Source organism: Stigmatopora argus, chromosome 1, assembly GCF_051989625.1.
Source record: "Stigmatopora argus isolate UIUO_Sarg chromosome 1, RoL_Sarg_1.0, whole genome shotgun sequence".
NCBI lineage: Eukaryota > Metazoa > Chordata > Actinopteri > Syngnathiformes > Syngnathidae > Stigmatopora > Stigmatopora argus.
In genome coordinates this window covers 16,710,512-16,733,213 of record NC_135387.1, presented here as the reverse complement: position 1 = coordinate 16,733,213, position 22,702 = coordinate 16,710,512, and the positions used below count along the sequence as shown (strand labels likewise).

Here is a 22,702-nt window from a genome sequence, read left to right as displayed (position 1 = left end):
GGATTTGATCATTTTAAGAATGCAACCATTACTTGAACATCTCAAATAAAATAAAAAACCCAAGGGATGTGTATATAAGATGCTGACACAAAGTGGCAGTTAGGCAAACTATCTCAACACTGAATTTGTGGCACATTTAAACTTCCAGTTGGCATATACTTGCCACCTGCCTAATTTGAATGCTGACTGTCAAAAATGCCCGGAACACATGCTCACACCTATTCCAAAGTTCTGCAACTCCAAAACTATTCTCAACCAAATTTTCAATCAATCTTGGGCTTGACAGCTTTGGTTATGCATTTTCCATTCCCTCTTGGAACAATGACTGATGAATGAAGGGGCAGATGAAACCTGATGTTTGGCAGGAGCTGCAGTATAAACTTACAGAAACTCCAGAAAACAACCAAAAACTTGATGACTTGACCGTTCTCATTGCGAGTGCTATGAACAAGTGTAGCACCCATAGGGCGCCCTTCTACTGCCCGTTTTATGATGAGCTGTCACATTGCTCATCTCCAACCATCAGTGTTGATTAGACAGTAATGGAGACAATTTGTATGAATAGATCTGGGGCTGGGGTAATGATCAATAGACACCTTGAAAGAAATGGGGGGAAAAACAAAACACACACACACAAGCAAACGCGCACACGGATGGATGGACACACACAGGAACCCAGGCAGAGAAATGAGACTGTTTGCTTGCAGAACAAATGGGATGACAAAAGGAATCTTCCTGGCACTATGTTGTGTTGGTAATACAAGGCGGCACTAAACAATGCAATCCGCATCCCTCTTCCTTGCTCTCCTTTTTTCCACCGTTGTCACTTTTCTTTAAATCATTCTCGGGCCACGCAAATGTTATTCCTCTAAATTAACAAGAATATAAAAATAAATGATCAAATATGTCATTCATAACCTTTTGACATTCTCTTTGAAGGGCAGACGAGAAAGAAAATTGTTTTATATCCTAACTCCATTATAGTAGCTGTTATGGTCATACGCTTGCACTATGATTGGTTGACCCATCCCCCAATACTTCACTACCCACCCCCACATATCTACACCCTAAGGAAATCAGGTATTGTTCCAAATACAGTATGGCTGGTTCTTTTTGCATCTAATTCCCACCCTCTCCAACACCGAGGCCCCTCCCAGCCCATTAGCTGGGCTTTTCCATCCAATCCATCATCAGTCTAAGCCTGTGCCTGTGTGTCATAAGCGTTACCTTGGAAACCAAACTGGCTCTGTACGCCGCCAAGGCTTTCAGGTACTCCTTTTTTGCCGCTTCAGTTTTTCTCTTGTAAGCCTGAGAAGAAAGGTGAAAATCAAAACATGCGGCTTCAGGTCAGACTAGAGGTTGACATACTCATGCACATGCACACCCTTAATGCTTCCCTTTCCATCAGAGCTAATGGTACAGAACACTTTTATTTCCTCACTGCATCACTAATACTGTCTCATCTCAATGTGTCTCCCTCTATTGTAGAAACACATCATTTCCATTCCAATCCACCACAATAAATGAACTGGAACTCCTTTTAGCTCCCAAATAACAGTCCTATCAGCACACTGATATTAGACACTCACTGAACTAGCTTGCTGCTGGAGTAGAGAATGTAAAGAGGCATTTCACTGCCCTTCTTGCCATTATACAGGCAACTCTTATCAATAGTGCTTGCTTTTTCTTTTGTAAATACACGTTTTAGCTCGGCAGGGTGTGCTGTAACAGATTAAATAAGTGGCCATTATGAATAGAGAGTTGGGTAAAATATCTTAGTTATATAAACAGTTGAAATGGAAAAAAGATTCCTGCTAATGCTTTTTCTAATGGACCCCCGGTTAGAACGTTTTTTTTTTATGTTTGTTGTCATTCCTGTTGACAATAGACAGGGTATTACCTAAACAGGCTTTTATCAAGATAGGAATCAGTTGAAAAAAAAACCTTCATTCATTCATTTTCTGTTCTGCTTATCTTCATGGTAGATGACGCGGGGGTGCTGTAGCCTATCCTGGGCAATTTTGGGCAGGGGGATACCCTGAAGCAATGTAAACTTTTGACCTTCGAAGAAAATAATATAAAATTCTCTTGAACAAAATGAAATGATTTCAGTAATCCCAAATGATTTGAACCGGCAGAGATTTAGTCAGATTTGACCTTCGACATTGAGACAAATAGTGTGTTTTTACACAATGTATGTTAAATTCTTGTTTTAACTGTACAATGCATGTTAGTCTGGTCTTCTGTTCAGCTCATAGCAACAATGATTTAGAGATGAAAGCAAAAAGGAATTTTGCCATTCTCCACATTTTAATAATCTATGAGAAAAAAATTATCTCTCTTTGATCTCATCTAATCTCATCTCCTGAACCGCTTTATCCTCACTAGGGTGTTGGAGCCTATTTCAGCTGACTTCGGGCCAGAGCCGGGGTACATCCTAAATCAGTGGCCAGCCAATCGCAGGGCACAAGGACACAAACAACCATTCATGCGCACACTCATACCTAGGGGCAATTTAGAGTGTCCAATCAGCCTATCATGCATGACTTTGGAATGTGGGAGGAAACCCGGAGTACCCAGAGAAAACTCACACAGGCCTGGGGAGAACATGCAAACTCCACACAGGTGGACCGACCTGGATTTGAACCCAGGTCCCCCACTGTGAGGCCGACACGCTAACCACTTAGCCGCCGGGCCGCCGCCTCTTTGATCAAATGTAAAAAAAAAAAGTGGAGATATTTGACATTTCAAATGCCAGCCAGGTGAGCATTTTATGACATTTTCAGTTATTTTTACTAATTTCATTTTCTTCTGAATTTGAATCATTTCCTTTTTACAGTATTGACTTCTGGTATCCTTTTCTTTTCTTTCCACTTTTAAAATGTATTTAAGTGGTTCGGTAGTTCAACTGCACACAAATAAAAAAGATGAATAAAAAGTACGTTGAACTGAAGCCACTTATAGTAAGAAAATTGCTATTTTTCGAGACTAGTTTTAGTAAAGGCATCCTTTATTAGGTGTAAGCTTAATCATGCCATGAAGCAAGAGAGGCAAACAGTTATGCTTTAGATTTGAATAGCCTCAAGGTAAAACACAATGACCTCATGTTTACTGCAGCACAGCAGTGATGATGTTGAATAGCGACAAAAGCATAAGGCTGCTTGTCATGAAAATGGGAATTGTCAAGATGCCCTTTAGCTACACAAAGGACAAGGTGGACTTATTTTATATTCTTGGGAGGATCAAAAACATAAAGAGTGGAACACTAGCGACACCTTGAACAAAATTTGACTGCATTTTTTTTCCAGTTTTGTGCTCATCTACATTGCTTTGTTGAGCAATGGACCTTGGATGACACAAGACTTTTTTTCTCCAATTAACTCATTACTTTTTAAAGAATCAGACAAAAATACAAACCACCTCATTAATTTTTTTGATCTAAAGTGTTTCCTGACAACAACTGGTTCATTAACTCTCCGCAGATGTTTTTTCTTCTTCTTGTGGGAACACATTGGCAAGAGTGGTGTTAAAATACACAAATAGAAGGGTTCTCTAGTGAATGTATCGATAGTTATGATTGGCTGTTTCATCTGTAATGTTGAGTTGAGTCGAGTCATGTTACTTGATACCTTACCTATATACACTGCAGATTACGCAAACCTCTACGTGCATTGTATATGTCAAAATGTACAAGATTTCTCTTGTAAAATGTTGAGTTATTAGCTTAAACTGCGTTATGGCGGTTGTCTCTCTTTTTACTTCACTTGTCACTAAGTAGAATTAAAAAATATAATAATATAGAAAAAACATTTTAATGAAAGTCAGGGGAATCAGGAATAGGTAAATGGGTGGATTATATTTATGAAGAGGAAGAACCTGCTCATTAAAGTCAGTGGTATCACATAGCAATGTTCTGGTAATTAAACAGTGGTTAATGGTTTCACATGCAATGCACAAAGGTGCAAAAAGAGAATTATTGTGGTATACTAATATGATATATAATAATCTTTCTTGGAGTACAAAAAACAAATAGATTCATTTTCTTATTGATTTGTACTGTTTCGAAAAAGATGTTACAACCCTGAACCTGAACACAGAGCCCAGCTGTATTAAAGGAGATCCCATTGGATTGATTTTTTTCTCAGAAGGGAGAGTCAGGTTTGTATTATATTGCAGCATAACATAAAAATGGGACACATCAGCGTAATAGAACAAGAGTTCAGAGTCGTTAAATCAAAGAGATATATAGAGAGATCAATGGCTAGATCGATATAAATTGATTCATGTCAATTTGTGTTGGAAATCCCCAGAATATCCTACACAATAAATTGCCCCTAGGTATGGGTGTGACCGTGAATGGTTGCCCTGCGAGTGGCTGGGCAACGATTGAGGGTATCTCCCACCTGGTGCCCGCAGTTAGCTAGGATAGGCTCCAGCATCCTCCGTGACTGTTGTGAGGATAAGCGGTTCAGAAAATGAATGAATGTAGGGAGTTTTTCCCCCCCGGAAATTTTGCTCAAACTTCCAATTGTGAAACTTTGGGGCCTTTGACTTTGGAGGTTGTCTGAAAAGTAGTCTATTTACATTCAGACGCAAAAAAGCTAACAAGGTTGTGCCAGATTGTGGGAGGTACATTTGAATTAAAAATTTAAAACGGACAAAAAATTCAATATCAAATAAAATTTTGAAATAATGTACGCTTGGTAATTCACTCATTTTTTTATACTGTATTAACATATGAAAGCATTATCATCATGCACTTCCACAGATAGACTAAAAGTACCTGCTTCTGTTCCTCTCCTAGGCCGTCCCACATGGAGGCAACAATCTTGGAGACGTCTCCAAAGGTGGCGTTGGGGTTTTGACCTTTAATGGCCGCCTGGGTGTCTCGGAAGAAGAGTGCGTAGGCTGAGACAGGTTTCTGTGGCTCGTTGGGGTCTTTCTTCTTCTTTTTCTTTTGTGGTTTGGGTTTAGGCTTCATCATTTCTGCCGAGGACCGCTTATCGTTGCTTATCTGCCACAGGACAATAGGCCGTACAAAAGCTATTAATTAAAGTGATGAAAATAATTACATCAGGTCAAAAGATGATTAGGCAAATAACGTGGTGAGGATTTAAAGGCCATTGCTGTGTTTAAAGGTAAACTACAGCAAGGTTTGCAGTTCGAGGGTGAAAACAAACAGTCTGTGAAATGCAGCCAAAGTTTGTTCTTTGAAGGAACAGATCGATTTACGAACTAAATGTACATGAAGGACATCACTTTGCCTCTGTGGTATCGGAGAGCCAAACTGGCCAAAGATAGAAATAACCTAATCTTCTTTGAAGCATAGTACAGTACTAGTAATATTGGTCTTTACTTTGAAATAAATCCCAGACATATCTTCTGTCTGTTCTTCTAGAAAACACAGTGGGTGGAAAAAAACATTCTAAATATCTATATTTAAAGGCTGTAATCACATTGTTTGTCTGCAATAACACAGGGCAATCTCAGTCCACTTTCAGAAAGCGTAAACTGCTCACATCCGCATGATGTGCAACATCCAATACACATGGATGCACTTTCATTTTGTGTGTGGGGTTCAGACGTTGAGTCAAATCCAGGTCACCTGATCCTGGGTGTGATTCTGTATGAAAATTGCCTTCTTGGATGCAGAGAAAACACATCAAACGCAGGGAGAGAGAACAAGACAGAGAAGGGAGGGCAAAGGGTGTGGGTAAGCCCAAAGACATTGCAAGACAGAGAAAGAGGCGTTAACCTGGATTTTTCTTGGTTTTGAAAATGCTCAACCTAGTCAAAGTAGTATTTCTTTTCTAGTTATCATCAGCATCACAACTAAGATTTTGCTCAAAAGAAAAAAGCAGAAAACAGGCAGCAGTATTGAACCCAAACCGTCTATATAAGCCCCAGACTTTGCCTACAACCAGAAATTACAAGACTAAGCCAATCTAGAAAAACAAAGACAAAGCGCACATTTATTTTTTAATGTTGTTTTAAAAACCCATGACAGGCATGATTATAGCACCTGCTACAATTCACAACAAATGTTTTCATCTGAATGAAATACTGGATACTGAATTCTGTATTTCACTGCATTTAAAGTTCAATTGTTTTTGTTGATTTAAACTTTACTGCCATTTTAAAAATAAATGTGCGATATATTATATTTACCCTCAACATTGCTGTTTGGCTGTTACAGCCACATCTGAGGGTTAGCAGTCCATCACAACTGTTTTTCTACTTTGATATGCTAATACACATTTTGTAATCACTACCACATCTTTTAGATTCCACAATTTCCTCCCTAAATCAAATCCATCCTTGCAGCAGCTGTCGGCACCTTTCCTTCAACTATCCAAGTAAAAACAAGAAATGAACAGCATAGTCTAATTGATTCAGCAGAAAATGCATAGCTGAACAACACACTGTACACAGCATGAAATGAAGTAATCAAAATTCAAGGTCCAGGAGCACAATTGGTGACAAAAGACAAAAAAAAAGAAAAAGAAAATGAAATGAAATCTTTCAATTCAAGATGGCGTGAAGATGTTACCTATATATCTCACAGCTTACAGGTAATAATTATTTCTTGTGAGCAAGTATGTCGTGTTCCATTAAAACATAATTAGCCCTCACTTCCAGGCAATGAGTTGGAAGACAGGCATTAGATATGACATCTGTTCCATTCAAGCCTTAGAAATGAAGAGACTAAAATGAAGGTAGACAAAATTGAACGAACAAAATAGGGGGTTAGAGACAACAAAAAACAACTATAGCATTTCCACGACAATTCATATGAATTTGTACTCCAGAGAGCATGATGACAACACTTTGCAACAACATGCAATTTGCTAGAGGATGGAACAATGGGCACATGCTTTCATTTCATCTTGTGGTTCTCCTTTTGGATTGAACAAGTGGTAATGGAATTGCATTAAAAATGGAAGAACAAATAAAGGCATGTAGAATACTGTGCCTCTGAGGAATCCAACTGCCGTCACTACTGAAATAAAATAGAAGTGAAAGACCCTTTTCTTAACACGTATAACAACCAGATTACTCACATAAATTGCCGGCTAAAGCAACCAGTAAAGTACACACTAATAATCATTATTATGTATTTGTGTGCCATTCCGAGCCTGCTATGCTGCAGACTTCTGTCCTTTAAATCAGTTTAATTGATGCTCTTTTGACTGTTGCTAACAAACACAACCTCTCAATGCATTTGAATGGTATCTCTTGAAAGGCTTCCTTTGTTAGCACTACCGAGGCATGCAGATGTCTGCCATAGTAAACCGGAATAAACATCCTATAACAGGTGGCAAAACCTCAACAAAACAGAGCTTCCCCATGACAACCAGTAGGAGTCAGTGTTGAAAAGTGATGTCGTGTTAAGTGTAAAGTTACAGATTACTCCCCGGGATGTTAATCTTGTCTTTACTGAGGGGGGAGGAAGCCACATTGTTTAATGAATATTACAACTGTGACCCTGATGATGATGATGATCATGTCAGTGGCGAAGGGGGAGAGGGAACATGTGCACATCTGCTCTACAGCTCATTGCCATTTCTATTTGCATCGCACCTTGCAAAACTGTTCCTCGGCATACGATTGAAGAATATGTCACTCAGCATCATAGCAGTCTATCATTTACATATTTATCATCTGTAAAGATCTTTAATAGGCCTAATAGAGATTTTCATACATATTCGAAGAGCAAAGTAGAGGACAAAGGGCACCTTGATGAATCAGATGGAGGCAGTAGCTCCAAATTTAAGTATGTTCCACTTATTGTAGGCTGCTGCTCGGTAAGAAACTACCTTCCTAAAGACCAGCAGATTCTAAATATATATTGCACTCCACTTTGTAGTTTACTATCAAAAGACTGAACTATGGTGTCAGCCTCAGCTTGCTCATCCCATCAGCGTTTCTGTTGTCTGAGGGGAAGCGAGAGACCCAAAGGGGGGGAGGTGGGTCCTACTCGGGAGTGTGGGGGTCGCTGTAAATCTGAATGGAGAGCACTGCATCGGCAAGACAAGATTAGAATTGACAGCCTGACAACTGCGTCACTATGAAAACAGAGCGAGGAGGAGAAGGAGAAGGAATAGAAAAAGGTAAGGCGCAACGAAGGACAAACTCGGAAATGCAGGCTGACAGTCACAAAGATGTGAAAGTAAGACAATAAAATCATGTAACAGTGTGGGAGGCCATGAAAGTGTTTGCTCAGGCATGGCCTTAAATGTTTAGTATGCATCATCATCGGATGCGGCTAGCAGCAGAGTGGCGATAAATGTGAGCAGTGTGGACTTAATAAAGACAAAACCTCTTTTTACATGGTGCCGTTTGCAGCAAAGTATGCTGCAGACACTCAATAGATCCAGGTCCTCCCAAACACAATGAAGTTGAACATCACAATGGCCTCCGCTTTGAGTGGAAGCAACAACTCTTGTAAAAACAAATATACGCTCCGGCATGAATAGGGTGAAAAATGCTAACAGAACTACTACTTACAGTGGCCACAAAAGAGGGGGGAAAAGCCTTGAAAAGTTTTGTATATAATCGTAATTAGATTTCTTATTCACCGTACACTGCATGTCACTTTACTTTAATAAAAACAAACATGACACATTCTTGACATAAAGAGCACACATTCCAAACAAAATTATAGTTGCCTGAGAGAATTCCATGTTTACCATACAGACACAGTTACTGGCGCTTTTTATTTGACAGTCTGAAATCTGAGTGCAACACAGAGGCCACAAAAATTCCCACAGCGGAAGGAAAAAAAAGAGGTGTTCGCCGCATGTAAATGACTCAGAGTGCTTAGTCTAAAAAGAGCAGATTCTCATAACAGCTGTCAGCGATGACAAGAAATGATGATTCATGTCATACAGTTTAATTGACTTTCCCTATAACTCCTTGGGTTGTCCATCAGGATCGGATGCTTACTCTCAGGAGTGACAACCCACAGGATGTAAAGAAGTTAAGATTTAATTGTCTTTGTTTGCAAAGTTTCTGTTGAGACATTTGATTTCCAGTGGTAAAAAACTGCTGACCTCACTTGGAGGAGTTGAAGTATCTCAGTCTCGTTCACGAGTGAGGGAAAAATGGTGCGGTAAACGGACAGGCAGATTGGTCAAGTGTCTGTAGTGATGCATACTCATGGTGAAGATCGGACGGAGCCAGAAGGCAAAGTTCTCAATTGACCAGTCAATCTACGTTCTACCCTGACCTATGGTCAGGCGACGTTGGCCGTGATCGAAAGAACAAGATCTCAGATACAAGCGTGCAAAATGATTTTTCTCCGCAGGGTGTGCCTGGGCTCTCCCTCAGCAATGGGGTGAGAAGAATGGTCATCTGGGATGTGCTTGAAGTAGTGCCGTTACTGGTTGGCATCGAGAGGAGCCAGATAAGATGGTTCAGATGACCCATGGATGCCTCCCTGGTGAGGGGTTCCGGGGACTTTCCACTGGAAAGAGACCCCCGGGCTGACCACTGACACATGGGGTATACTATGTCTCACATCGGGCTTGGGTACACCTCAGGATGCCCCTGGAGCAGTTGGATGAAATTGTTGAGTAGTGGGAAGTCTGGGTTTCCCTTCTGAAAAGCTGCTAATGCCCCTGCAATCTGACTTCAGATAACTAGGAGAAATGTCCATCCAATTTTACCTGTCACTATACGCCACTGTCATGGATAGATGGACGACAAAAAATGAATGAGTGAGTGAGAGAAATTTGGGGTCAAAAAAGTGAAATTGAATGATGCCCATGACGCAGTTGCGTTCCCATGGTACATTTAAGTGTCAATAGTTAGGAATAAAAATATATAAAATGTCAAAGAATGCCAAAGAAAATATTAATAATGAAAGGAATTCAATGTGTTTATATTGAGAGATGAAAATGGTTGAAACAAATAAGCAGGATTACAGCAATGATGTGCATCTTGAAAAAGGACAGCATAGCTGCTCAATTACTGTTTCATGTTGTGATATCTACAGAACTATGAGGAAACTGCCAATAGGATAGGAATGCAAATGTAGTAATTTAGAGAATAGCTTTTCAACACCAAAAGCACGAAGGAGTGCAGTGCTCAATGCAGCTGTTATCCGTACTACAAGCCTTTAGTGGTTTTATAAATAGATAAATGACTATGGTTAAAGCAGCAGCAGGAGCAGTGAGAATAATGCAATTTCAGAATGTCATATGTAATTTTTCAACCATTCCCACCACAAGATGTACTGTCAAGGTGAAAGTGGGTTCCTGGAAGTTGCGCAGTGCAATAAAAATATCAGACGTGTATTGAAAAACATGTGCATGTGGCCGTGCAGTTGTTAACATCAATGTATAGATATTCAATTCACTGATGAGAATCGTACATGTTGTATGATTTTCAGATTCAAGGTGGAAGAAAACAAATGAAGACATTTTGTGAACAGATTGATTGCATGCGTTTTGAGGTTACGTAGCTATTTATTTTCTTTTTATGGACATCTGCAAGTAATATGCAGCACAATCAAGATTGCTCTTACAGAATGTGGCCAACAAGAAGAAAGTGTAAACAAAGCTGTTTGATGCTGAAGCTTTCTGACTATAAATAGAAAAAAAATACTCGTTTTAACACACTGTAAAACATGTGATCATCTACTTAAACGTCTACCCACACACCATTATAATGTACTAAATCTATAAACCACGCCGCATAGGTGACGCCTGGTGGTTTTAGACATATCTTGAAAATGTACCATGCACTTTTCATCTGGAAACAATTACGGCGCCATGTCAGAACAGCCATCTGTAAGCAATGAACAGGACTGGATGTCAAAGCCACCTCACAGATCTCTGAGCAGAAAGAAGCAGGCAATCATTCCGAGGGCAGCACTCATCAAATAAAGATACAACCCAGCCCAAACAATCAGCGACCGGAAGTGCAAATTCATGGTTGGGATTCAAAAGAAAAATAACAACATCATTGGAGGACAGCATTAGGAATCACATGAACTTGCAGTCAATTCTTGCGCTTGTCTAATAAAATACACAAGGCTTTTCAATATCTTTAGACTCTTATAATGTCTTTAGAATGGCAAGCTGCATCATTTGAACTTAACGTTAAAAAGGAATCAAAGAAGATGTCGGGGTTCGTGATTTAACAGAGGGTGGAAATGTCCTGTCTGCTCTGGTGCTCTCCTCTCAGCACTGGACAGACTTAATCAGCCGAAATTGCAAAGTCGAGACCCTTGTATTTGGTAATGTGGTCAAAACAGTGGCAAGTGAGAACTAATTAGATTAATGGTACTTTAACGAGCTGTCGGAGGGGTCCATGCAGATTGAATTTTAATAAATAGCGGCAAAAAGGCATCTCCTCTGCACTTCCTGGCTCTCCTTGCATTCTTAATTGGTCCCAGTGGATAGCTGCAGCTCAGCAGCACAGTCGGCAATTTTAGACAAGAAAAAGGCAAAAGGATGATTTCCCAACCAGGTAGGAATGGCACTGGATATTCTTTCATAGGGTTATTAGCACTAGTATGACAAAAATGATTTGGTAACGGAGGTTCTATCTGTGCCATGTGAGAGAGAATACAGGAAAGATCAAATGGAATAACCTTATACTGTTGTTTGTTTTCAAGGTACAATGTCCCCATGATGAGGTCTTTGTAGAGGCAAAGAGCTTCGACAGGGAAAAAAAATACAATTAATCAAACATGAATGAGCCACCGTAGCAGAGTTATTTCCATAGCAACAGCCCGAGGGGACAACTTGAACCTTTTAATGTGAGCTGGTGATGTCTCTTTGTAAACATCTGCGCAGCAGGGGGGAGAAAGCCAATGAGAGAGCCTGGCAACAGAGGCATCACAGGGCAGCTACCTCTTCGTAGCAATCGAAGTTTCCATTATCTAGTGGTGAATGGACCTAAAAGTGGTTGCTCAGCTAGCCTTTTATATTATAAAACACCAAAAGATTTGATTTAAAAATAACAAAAACATGCAAATGATTATTACAAAAATGAGATTTCTGCTGCGTGTAAAATTAGCCTCAAAGTGGCACACAGATTTTTGATGTTATTCCTTGATTGCTCAGTAATGTACGGACAGCTTTTTTATGCCCCCATCTCATAGAGCTAACAAATATACATGGCTCTTCCAGCATCCAGCTGTGAGCAACAGTGAGCGTACTAATGTCAAATTATTCATATCATAAAGGGATTCTAAAACTGATCCGTGCATGCAGTTTCCGTCTTTGCTGGACCAGCCTCACATTCACAAGCATATTCAAACTCAGAATACAACCCCCTACGTTCTCGCTGTTAAAGCACATCAGTAGCTTCTCATTCAAATAGAAGTGCTTCTATTCAGCTCACAGTAGCAAACAGAACTGACGATCACAATATAAGAGATGTGTGGGCTTGTCCGCCAGTAGTATCACAGCCAAGCTAACATCCAAACCATTTTAAAGCTGTCGTCTTTTTTACCCCCACAAGAAAATCAAGTCAGATAATTAGGGTGCCGTTAAAAAAACTTTTTGTGCAGTTATGCTTTCCTTCTCCTTACTTTCTTTCTTTCTTTTTAAATTCTTCTGTGAACCTCTAGTTGGCCTCCAAAGCCTTCAGACATTGGCTTCCTGGTGATAGTACAATCAGATCATGGCCCAGTAAAGCTGAAATTAGTCTATGAGGCCTACCATTATGCTCTGGCTGAAGAGTTGTGATATATAAAATCAAGCTCTACTTTTAAAACCAAACTCTCAAACTCTCCTAGGTCTCTGTTGGTATTGTGGAGATGTAAACATATGCTGTTTCCCTGTCATTATTCTACCACTCGGAGGCAGATGCTGGGTTGATTTTATGTCTCTTTGTGAATGCAGGGCACAATTGTTGGTTCTGTCTGACGGCTGCCGGGCCCTATTAGACACGCTTATTGGTTGTTATGTCAGGGACAAAGCACATTCTTTTGTGTTTGGCTTAAAAAAGCCTCCTCCTCCTTATAATTTAATTCAACTTTATTATTTTAAGTGTCCAACCTCCGGCCCAAGGGTGAGATAGTTACATTCTTAAAGGCAGAGCATTAAAACTATGCACTGAATTTCTCTCAACCACAATGTGCCCTCAGCAAGTTCATTGTAGTCAGTCCTGCTTTTAGTTTAAGTACACATGCACAACTAAGTCAGATGGCCAGAAGAGTGATTATTTATAAAGACAACGTGTAATTTTATTCTCCTTGTATCCAGGAGCAACTTAACTTTGATTATTTGTTTATGGAATCTGGGAGCAGCACCACAAGCGGGAAGCAGGAACCCGCCGCTTTCTCCAATCGGACACATCAGAATTTCCTCAGGCAAGAGTAATGGCTCCTCTGCACTGGGCTGTGCCTTGCTATTGTAGAATCACGGAGCGGTTAATTGAAACAAATGACTCTAATAATGGGACATTATCCCCACAGGCTGACTTTGTGGCGGGCCTAATTAGCGTAGCATTGCTGACGAGGAGGACGAGTCAACCCTCCGATCTCTTAAAGGGAGCAGCCAAGGCGATGAGGGATTCACTAAACTGCCAGCGCAAAAAGCATGATGTGCGCTTGCAAACATTAAATACTTGAATTTAACATTAAATACATGAATTCATCCACATTGGCTCTTTAACTTCTAATTACTCCTCATTCCTTTGTATCCACACTTACTTGAGGTGATCCTCCACTACACTACACTACAAAAATGTAATTATCTTTTTGTATTTAATATGTTATAGATGGACTGATTAATCTATAAATGTGCACATGGTATATTGTCTTTTGCATGCAATCGAAGTCTCATTTTTTGTGCATACTGCATTCCAGATGCATTCAGATAGCCCGGCCAATCATTTTTTTCTTCTTCAAATTGTTTACCCTTGAACATGATGCTCCCATAGAATCCGCTGTAACGCAGTGTTGAAATTGCTGTGACCAAGCTGTTTTAAATATTCATCAATCCTAACTGTTGCCTAAGGTTGTTTGCGTTAGTGTCTTGAATATTCATGCACGCCAATGAATGCACATTTGTTTTTAATGCTCAGTCTGTTAATACAGCACTTCATTACTCCAAAGTCAGCATAATAAAGTGCCGCAAAACAAAGCTTTATTTTTTTTAAGCACCATTGTGTTTGTGAGCCTATTTGTTTCAGTGGAAATGAAAAGGGAGTGCCCTGCCAATTATCTTGCTGTCATTTCTCTTGACAACCGCGAGACATGGTTTGCCCCTGTGCTAGAGTGTAACACACTGAAGGGCATTTGTCTCTTCTTTTTTAATGACATGAAAAGACACAACAGAAAACATTTCTACTGCTCCAAAAAGTGATTTATCTTCGAATGTCACCAAGATGTCATATCTGCCTCAGCGAAAGGCAGCAGAGCATGTGGGTCATACGAGATATGTCTCAAACCTTTGGAAATAAAGACAGCTGTTTCAATAAACACAAGTAATCCAAGCAAGCAATGAACATGTGAAGTCAAGTGAAAACTGCAATTTGCTGCTATATTTTTTGATTCATATTTCTTTTGATAGGTTTATTTTAAAGCAGTTTCACAGTGTTTCTAGATTGAGTGTACTCAAATTATTTCAGGGGATTTCATTCCAATTGTATTTTATAATAGATTGTCTATATTTTGTGCATGACAAAATATAAATGTGTATCTACAAACTCTGACTCGTTTATTTCTCCATTTGCCCTACGTTTTAAAATCTCCAAGCTTCAAATGAATAAAGCAGTCTGCATTGATTTGATGTCATTGTTTTGAAATGTGTATACTGCCCCATTGTCGCCCTTGTCTAAATGCTAAGTGATGCAAAAATACATTTCCTTTCAGATTGCAGTAAATCAAGCTCACATAACCTTGTAGCGATCAGTGTCTCTGACAATGTCTGACACATGCACACACACCCCAACGCACACCTAAACCCAGACATGTTGTTATTGTTAAATTTAAAAATTGTAACTCTCAAGACCAGTCTTTGTCTCAAAACCCACCTCGAGAACACATTTCTGGGGTCTTGGCCTTAACTCTGAAAAGCCTTGGTGTTGTGTTGGTCTTAGACTGGCTGGTTGGGCGAACTGTGTATTTTGTTTTAAATTTTTTATCATGTTAATAGACAAAAAATATTTTTCGATGCTGAGGAAACTCAGAGAATACTTACAGTACATACACAGTTGAGATTTGAACCCAGAATCTGTCGGTTGAGCCTCCAATGCAACCTTTACTTCATTGAAAAAAAAAAAAATACACCAGCAATCCCTTTTTTTAACCTGTCGAATACAGTCTCCTACTAACATGCATAATATAATGATAAGAACCCTTAATAACTGGTTACTGCTGTATATAGAAATGAATCCAAAGTCAAAATGAGTGGGAGTCCTGTGAGTCAGGTGTGTGGCATCAACTTGTTTAACTAGCAGCTGTTTTTTTGGCAGTCACAGCTTTGGCCTCCTTTAACTAGCCTCATTATAGCAGTAATGAGACAGGGGCCGGTGCTGTGTTTCAATATTTAAACGCCGCTGTGCCCCTTAAGGCGCTATTTTGAGCCCCTCCACGACCCCTCATTACTGTCTACTGGCAAATGTCCCTCCTACTTTATCTTATCAAAGACTTGAGCTTTCTGGCATCCCCTCCACACACACCCCAACAGCAGCCTCAAGCAGACCTGAGTAATCAGGGGGCTTGTTGAACAAGAGCCCCCTGAGTGCCACCTCTTTCCAGGCTGGCAAACATCCTGACAGCGAAGGATGAGACGGGGATTCTCCGGCGGTGCTGAATATTCACACGCCAACATGTTACATTTCACAGTTTGCGCTCATCCAAGGCGTGTCTCTTTCTGGCTTGATTCATAGTCACGACCAGAGTAGGTCAACGTGAAAGGGAAGAGCAATGACAATAAGTAACCATAGCTCTAAATAGCACTTAGTGCATTGTTTGTTATTAAAACAAACGATAGCTTAGGCCCTGTACTGCATTTATACAGTAACTGGCCACAACATTATCACCACACCCCCAACAATATCTGAGGGCTATTTTAAATATTCAATAGCGACACAGCTATAGAGAATTTTATCTTCATCTCTTCAATTAAGTAATTAAATGACCGATGACAAAAATGTTATGTAGAGTCGCGATAAATATGACCACCTTAAACTACAACCACGATGAAAATAACAACAATTCATCAACAACAGATGCCACATCAGCATCTTCCTGAAGGCATACTATTTGATGCAGTTCTTAGTAGTCATCATTGTTTCTACTATGTCATCAGGCCAAGGACTCATCATTTGGAATACTTGTACTGAAGATGACTTGGAAAAAAAACCAGCAAAATCACGTTCCATAGGTAGAAGTGTGAATTCTTACACTCAAGGTTGCTCATGAACAATAAAAAAATATATATTTTAAAACCAAATTGAAATGAGCCCTTATTAATACGAACGCCAAAACCTATAGCTGTTGCGGCGTTTGCCGATTTACCAACAGCTGAAAAAAACAGCAAGTAAAAATTACGTTTTCAGAGGAATTTGCACGATAAGAAGACCAGCTAAGATTCAATGTACATCAAATTCAAATTGCTTGTGTCTCAGTGTCAGTTTGCAATGCACCTTATGATTTAGCTGTTAATATGTGTGCTGCATATTAAGGCATTCCAATCATAAGGATAAGAGGTGGCTGGCAGCCAGGATAAATTGGACTTTTGTGCAGTGCCGTTTAAAGCGAACATTTTGTGCCTAAGCAGCATCATGGTGGTCAATCCACTACTCTCAATCGTGAAATGGTTTAACTTTGCTCACTGTAGGATCGATGTGCACTGAGGAAGAGAATCCCAAAGCAGGGAGAAGAAGTTTACAGAGCTTTAGCCTAAGGCTACATGTTGTACAAAAACCAGCAACAACATCCCTTGAGAAGAAGCGAATCCACTCCTCCAGCTGAGCTTTTACTTGTAGGAGGTTTATTTGTGCACTCAATGATAGCTTTTATTGCAGAGAAGTGTATCCTTTAGGTAGAACTTTTATTGGCTTTTTTTTACTGATGGTGAACAAGCCTGCAAACGATTAGTATTATGGTAGTCAATGCAGCCCCAAGTATTGCTTTTTCATAGGTGAGCAGTCCCACAGAAACTGAGAGCTTATTTGGATCCGCCTTCATTTTCTTAAAGCACGGAGCAGACAGAAATTCGATCTTACATATTACATCCTTATCAGTATGAAATTAAGGTTAATTGAGTTTGCAGGGGAAACATCGAATGAAACATCCCTAATGGAAACAAAATGAAAACAACGCCATCTTCAATTTCTTTAAATATTTCTCAATATATAGCCTACTTTCCTATTCCACAGCCTGAGAAATAAGCCCCTCTTGTCCCATGAGATAATAAATGAATTGAAATCCCCCCACTCCTACCTCTCATTCCCCCCCTCTTTCTTTCTTATCGGTCATCTATTTTTCTAGAGTAAGCTATTACTTGTGGCGGTTGCTAGGCGACAAGAAATATTATTACAGGCTATTATTAGCCGGGCTTTGCAAGAGTAGTACTAAAATGTAAAAGTGAGAAATATGAATGTGTTACATAAATCTTCGGCCCTTTCAGCAAGCGTGCAAGTCTGTGTTTGTGTAGTGATTTACTGCAGTGAAAGTCCATTTATGAGAAAGGGGGTGTGAAATAAGAAAATGGAACATTACACCGAAGGGCTTTTGGAAGGTAAATAATTGCAAAGGTGAAACGAATGTTGTTTCAAAAATAATGACACTCCCCTTCTGAGGCTTTAAACAATATTATTGTGGCTTTGTTACACATTCTCCACCATGTAAACGCATTTGTCCAAAGGCGAGATCGGAGTGCTAATCTACTCATCTAAATGACCGTATAGGTTTCTCAAGCCAGAGGCCATTTAATCGACTGTGTTCCAGTCAATAGCATCTTTTAACAGATTGAGGATATTCAGGACAGCAATCTGTGACCCGATGCCGCCTAACAGAGGCCTTTAGCCACCACCCGCAGTGAATGCAGGGCAGGCAACTTATTCCATTTGAGAAAGAGAAAGAAAACCACGTAAAACCTGATTAACGGAGGATAAACGCCACGGATGCTCGCATTAAAGCATAAATATTCATAGTGGGGTTGGGGGGTTAAGTGTGAAGGGGGGTGATATTCATGTCAGATGAAAGTATATGACGTTGAATAATTAACCACACAGGCCATCTATTATTCATCTGGTTCGATTCTATGATTAAAGCATCTGACTGTTCAGCAGGGGTATTTACATGTTGAGTCTGAAGCATGTTTGACACAAGAAAAAGTCCCTTTGCTTTCACAGAGGGGAATGAGGGTCCCTTTTAGAAAAAGAAAAAGTAGCTGACGAGGGACATTCCCTCTTCTTATCAAGCGTTCAGTTCAAAAACCCCACACTCCCCTAAAAGCTCCTCTTTTTACCCTCTTTCTCACTTTTCTGTTCTTCACAAATAAAAATGCAAAACGCTGAGTTTCTTGCTTCCTTTCTTGGTTCTCTTTGAGCTAATGAAATCTTTAAGTTGCACAGCTGAGGCGATATTAAAGGAGCTGTGCACAGCAAAGATGTGCGTGGCTGCAGCTCTGCACACGGCAGGCACGAGCCTCTGCTTTGACTTCACGGTCTCAGCGTCCGTGGCCTCTAAACGTGCTGATTTGAAAGCTAATAGAGGAACACTTTACCATTAGGAAAAAAATGATCACAGGGAACGAAGCATATTGGAGATCAGGTCTGCGTAAAGTACCACATCATGGGATGTCACAAGGGGCGGAAAAAAATGTCAGAGGGGGTGTGTGTACTTACTGAGTGCATAGGCCCTGAGAGGAGGTGGCTGTCCTGACCCAGCATGTTGGACATCATTAGGGCAGGCAGCTCAGGGTAGGAGTAGGTGTTGAGCAGGCCATTGTGGGGCAAGGTGTGAAACGGATACCCTGACTCATGCTCCATGAGGTGTAGCAAAGAGGGATCAGCATGATTTGGGGGTGTAATTGGGGGGATCTCGTAGTCTTCATCCCCTGCTCCTCCTCCTCCGCCATTACTTCCTCTGCCCTGACTGGAATAGCTCTGCGAATGCATACAAGACAAATTAACAGCAACGTTAGCTTATTATTGTGCATGTTTTTTTAACTAACGTATATTAAAAACATCAAATGCAGGTGGCAAAGAGGACCTGCATTCATGCCTATGAGCAATTTAGACTCTCCAACCCACAGACATGCATTAGTATTTCATTAGCAACGTAGGCGTGAATTGGCGCACAGGAAGCGAATCAGCAAGAACACAATTTGAACATTTACAACTTTGCACTTAAATCTCAAAAGCACACCTAAAGCCATCAGTTAATAAATCCATCAGTTGAAATCATGTACTTCATTATTCCAAGAGTAGGGATTTTAACAAGAGAAAAAACACAATTTATTAAGTCATGCTCAATTTTTGCCATTTATCTTACCTGGGGCAGTTCTTGTATTTTGGGCAAAATGTGTATTAACCTCACTCAGCAAGAAGTATTAATGAATGATTTTATTAATTAACAGTTTCATAATAGGGACTATAAACACCTGCTAACCAACAGTTCTACAAAAACAGCCTTAATTTGTTTGCAAAGAACGTCCTTGACCGTCAAATTATAGTTATTTTCATGATCTCACCAAAGCAATCAAACTATTGTTCCTCATTATAAGTTTGTGAGTGTAAATGAGCTGCAAAAAATGCATACAGAGTGATGCATAAGCAGAGTATGCGACCGTCTTTCACAGCGCTTGTCTTGGCATAATGCTGCACAGAGAAAGATGGTTTGCTGCTCTCAAAAGCATACTGAGGGTGTTCACTAGGGAATGAAAAGCAATTTTGTCAGCGACAATCTGATGCCAACTCCCCTTTATAATGACTGAAGAAAATTAATCATCACAAATAATATTCCAGTGTCAGCCTTTCAAGAGCTTTTTAATAGAATTTTTTATTATTCATGTCTCGTGGTACACATCAACCATAGTCCGTTCTGCAACATTTCAGAAATCAATTCAATATCTTTCTCATGTAGTCTGTCATGCCGCCCGCCAGTGCAGCAATTCTTCTTACAAACAAACATTTAAAGCAAATCGTGGGAGAACAGCTACGATATCACCCTAACAAAATTTGTGAAACTTGGGCAGGAGACCTAATGCATTCTATTACCGGAGGCAATGTAATAACACTAAAACACTTTAATCTGAGTGCTGAATGTGCTTTTCTTGATGATTCCTTAAAATGATCAGTTCTTTTCCACCGCATTAGAATGCTTTCGCAACGGCTGTTGTCATTTAGAATTATGGTTGCTAGGGAAACAGTATACATTCATTTATTCATTTTCCGAACCGTTTACAAGGGTCGCGGGGAACAACACAAAAGAGAGACGAATCTGAAAGCTTTTATACTTATCCAAGTGTAAAAGTTGTTGGCATTGTCAAGGATTTCATTTAGTAACATGAGACCATGACAACTTTGGTTAGTGTTTTGTCCATTTTTTTTTCTTTACAGCATCTTGCCACAGGGAAACGGAGGGGGTAACATACCGAGCCTATATCAAACCTATAGCTACTCACATTAATGGTGGACAGATCTCTGTTCAGAAACAGACGCAACAAGATTGGTAAAATGATGACTGATATAAGTGAATTGTACAGAAAATACTTTCGATCTTGACCACCAGCATGAACGCCGAATATAGGCAACCTTAAAAATAATAAAGAATTAAATGAATACAATATTTTTAATTAAGTTTTCCTGTTAGAGGGAAGGTAGAAAAAACCCTCTTTGTATATCGAGAAAGCAGCAGTCACAAAAATGCAATGATTAGCCAATTAAGATATTGTGAGCAGATATCTTACACATGAATAACTTGAGAACAAAACAATACAAACATGAAAGCTGTGATTGTTCTTCATATATAAAGAGTGCAGATAAGAATTGAATTATTGATGTCAAACTCAAAATAAAGTCTTGATATGACTTGCTCCCAAGTATCAAATGTGTCCTTTTCTAGTGAAAATAAAATTGAAAGTTCTCATTCTCTTCTCTGATCAAAACAAAGCTGTTTAACATTAAAAAAAGGATTATTGTGAATATAAAAAGGAAAACTCCATATTGATCGCATAATACAGACATATACTTCCTTAATTCTGTGCACATTTTCTGCATCATAAAAATACAAAAGGCTGTTTGAGGCTATTCGGTAGTTGTGCCTTTCATTATTTTCATGAATGTTGTTTGCCTTTATGGCTTCCTATGACGCCCTTGGAGAAAAGACATGGGACAAGGACATTTCATGTGTAATATTTTCAAATGTAAGATAAATAATTCAAAAATATACTGTCTTTCAGGGCATTGAAGGACAGTGGATCAAAGAGGGGTCACAATGAAACGCCTAATGTTGATTCAGCCCTTTCCTTGTAACCTTCACCATGATTCCAAAGCTGGAATTTGAACATTTAGGTCATTTTTCCTCTAACAACGGTATTCACTTAGCTATCTTAAGAGCCAAATGTAATAAATGCAATAGTTTTTGGTTTGCCGATATTTTTCTGCTACATAATTAAAATGGTCCTGAGATACAGGGATGATCTCTTAACTGAAGATTGGAAAAACTGTTTATACAATACAATTTGAGCATTATCATAAAAAAAACTAAAATCATATTGAACCACCTGCAACTTGTTACTTTAACACACGCATAGTTATGAAAGTTCATAATATTCAGCATAATGAAGTTCAATTCCAGAATCATCCATTCATTTTCTGTGCTGCTAATGCTCATTAGTACAGAGTACTCTATATTAGTTCTTAATTGAGTGTAAACCAAATCATTTATTAACATAGAAAAACATTGGGGACATTAAAACAAATTGTATTTCAAAGATTAATGTGACCATGCTTAATGTTAATTAAAGTCAGACAGATTAGCTATTAAGTGATTCAAGAATAAGTGTTTTTTTGAAGGTAGTGTATATATGTTCCATCATCTGAGCCGCTTATCCTCACGAGGTTCACAGGGGTGCTGGAGCCTATTCTAGCTGACTACAGGCAGTAGAAGGGGTACGACCTGAAACTGTCTTCATGACACAGGGTGGACACATAAAAGTGACAAAACATTAAAAAGCCTCATAAACTAAATAACTTTCATTGAGTATATAATGTCCTATGGAAAGTCATTCAGCCATATGCTACGGTGTGAGTAAAATGACAGTGCAACATGTTTTTTTGCGATAAACAACAGCTGGCCATGCATAAATAAAGATCCTCACGTCCAGTTTGTGCATTCTTGATAGATACATGGCAACAGTAAATCTTTAAAAATATCTTATGAGGAATTACAAAAATCCCCTTCAAAAAACAACCTTGCGGTGCAGACAAAAACAAGAAATCAAACTCATGATCAACTATGTACACGGCTGAAGAGTCCCCAAAAAGGCTGCTTTACTTGGCTTTGAAAGGGCAAGGGAGCGCATTTGTATCACAAGAAGCATAAAGTGTGAGAGAAAAGAATGGAATATCACCTGGTTGACTGACAGCGAGACAGAACTAGGATAAGTGGAATGTGCGAGTCGGGGGAAGGTGTTACGAGAACACGGCAGGGTCGTAGTTCGTGTCTGTCACTAAAGGACAGGTGGGCTACGAGAGGCTGCAGCCAATGGTGAGACAGCAAGGT

At 39.5% G+C, this 22,702-nt stretch overlaps 1 protein-coding gene across 3 annotated transcripts in view; it reads right to left on the bottom strand.

The window, feature by feature from the left end:
• LOC144084905 (TOX high mobility group box family member 2-like) overlaps positions 1-22,702 on the bottom strand; it is a 69,356-nt gene that overhangs the window by 4,295 nt on the left and 42,359 nt on the right. For all 3 annotated transcript variants that reach the window (XM_077613733.1, XM_077613741.1, XM_077613723.1), the window contains 3 exons: positions 18,820-19,080; positions 4,784-5,014; positions 1,228-1,308 (listed from right to left, as the gene is read on the bottom strand). In XM_077613733.1, coding sequence (XP_077469859.1) covers positions 1,228-1,308; positions 4,784-5,014; positions 18,820-19,080 — 573 coding nt within the window. The remainder of the gene's footprint in view (positions 1-1,227; positions 1,309-4,783; positions 5,015-18,819; positions 19,081-22,702) is intronic.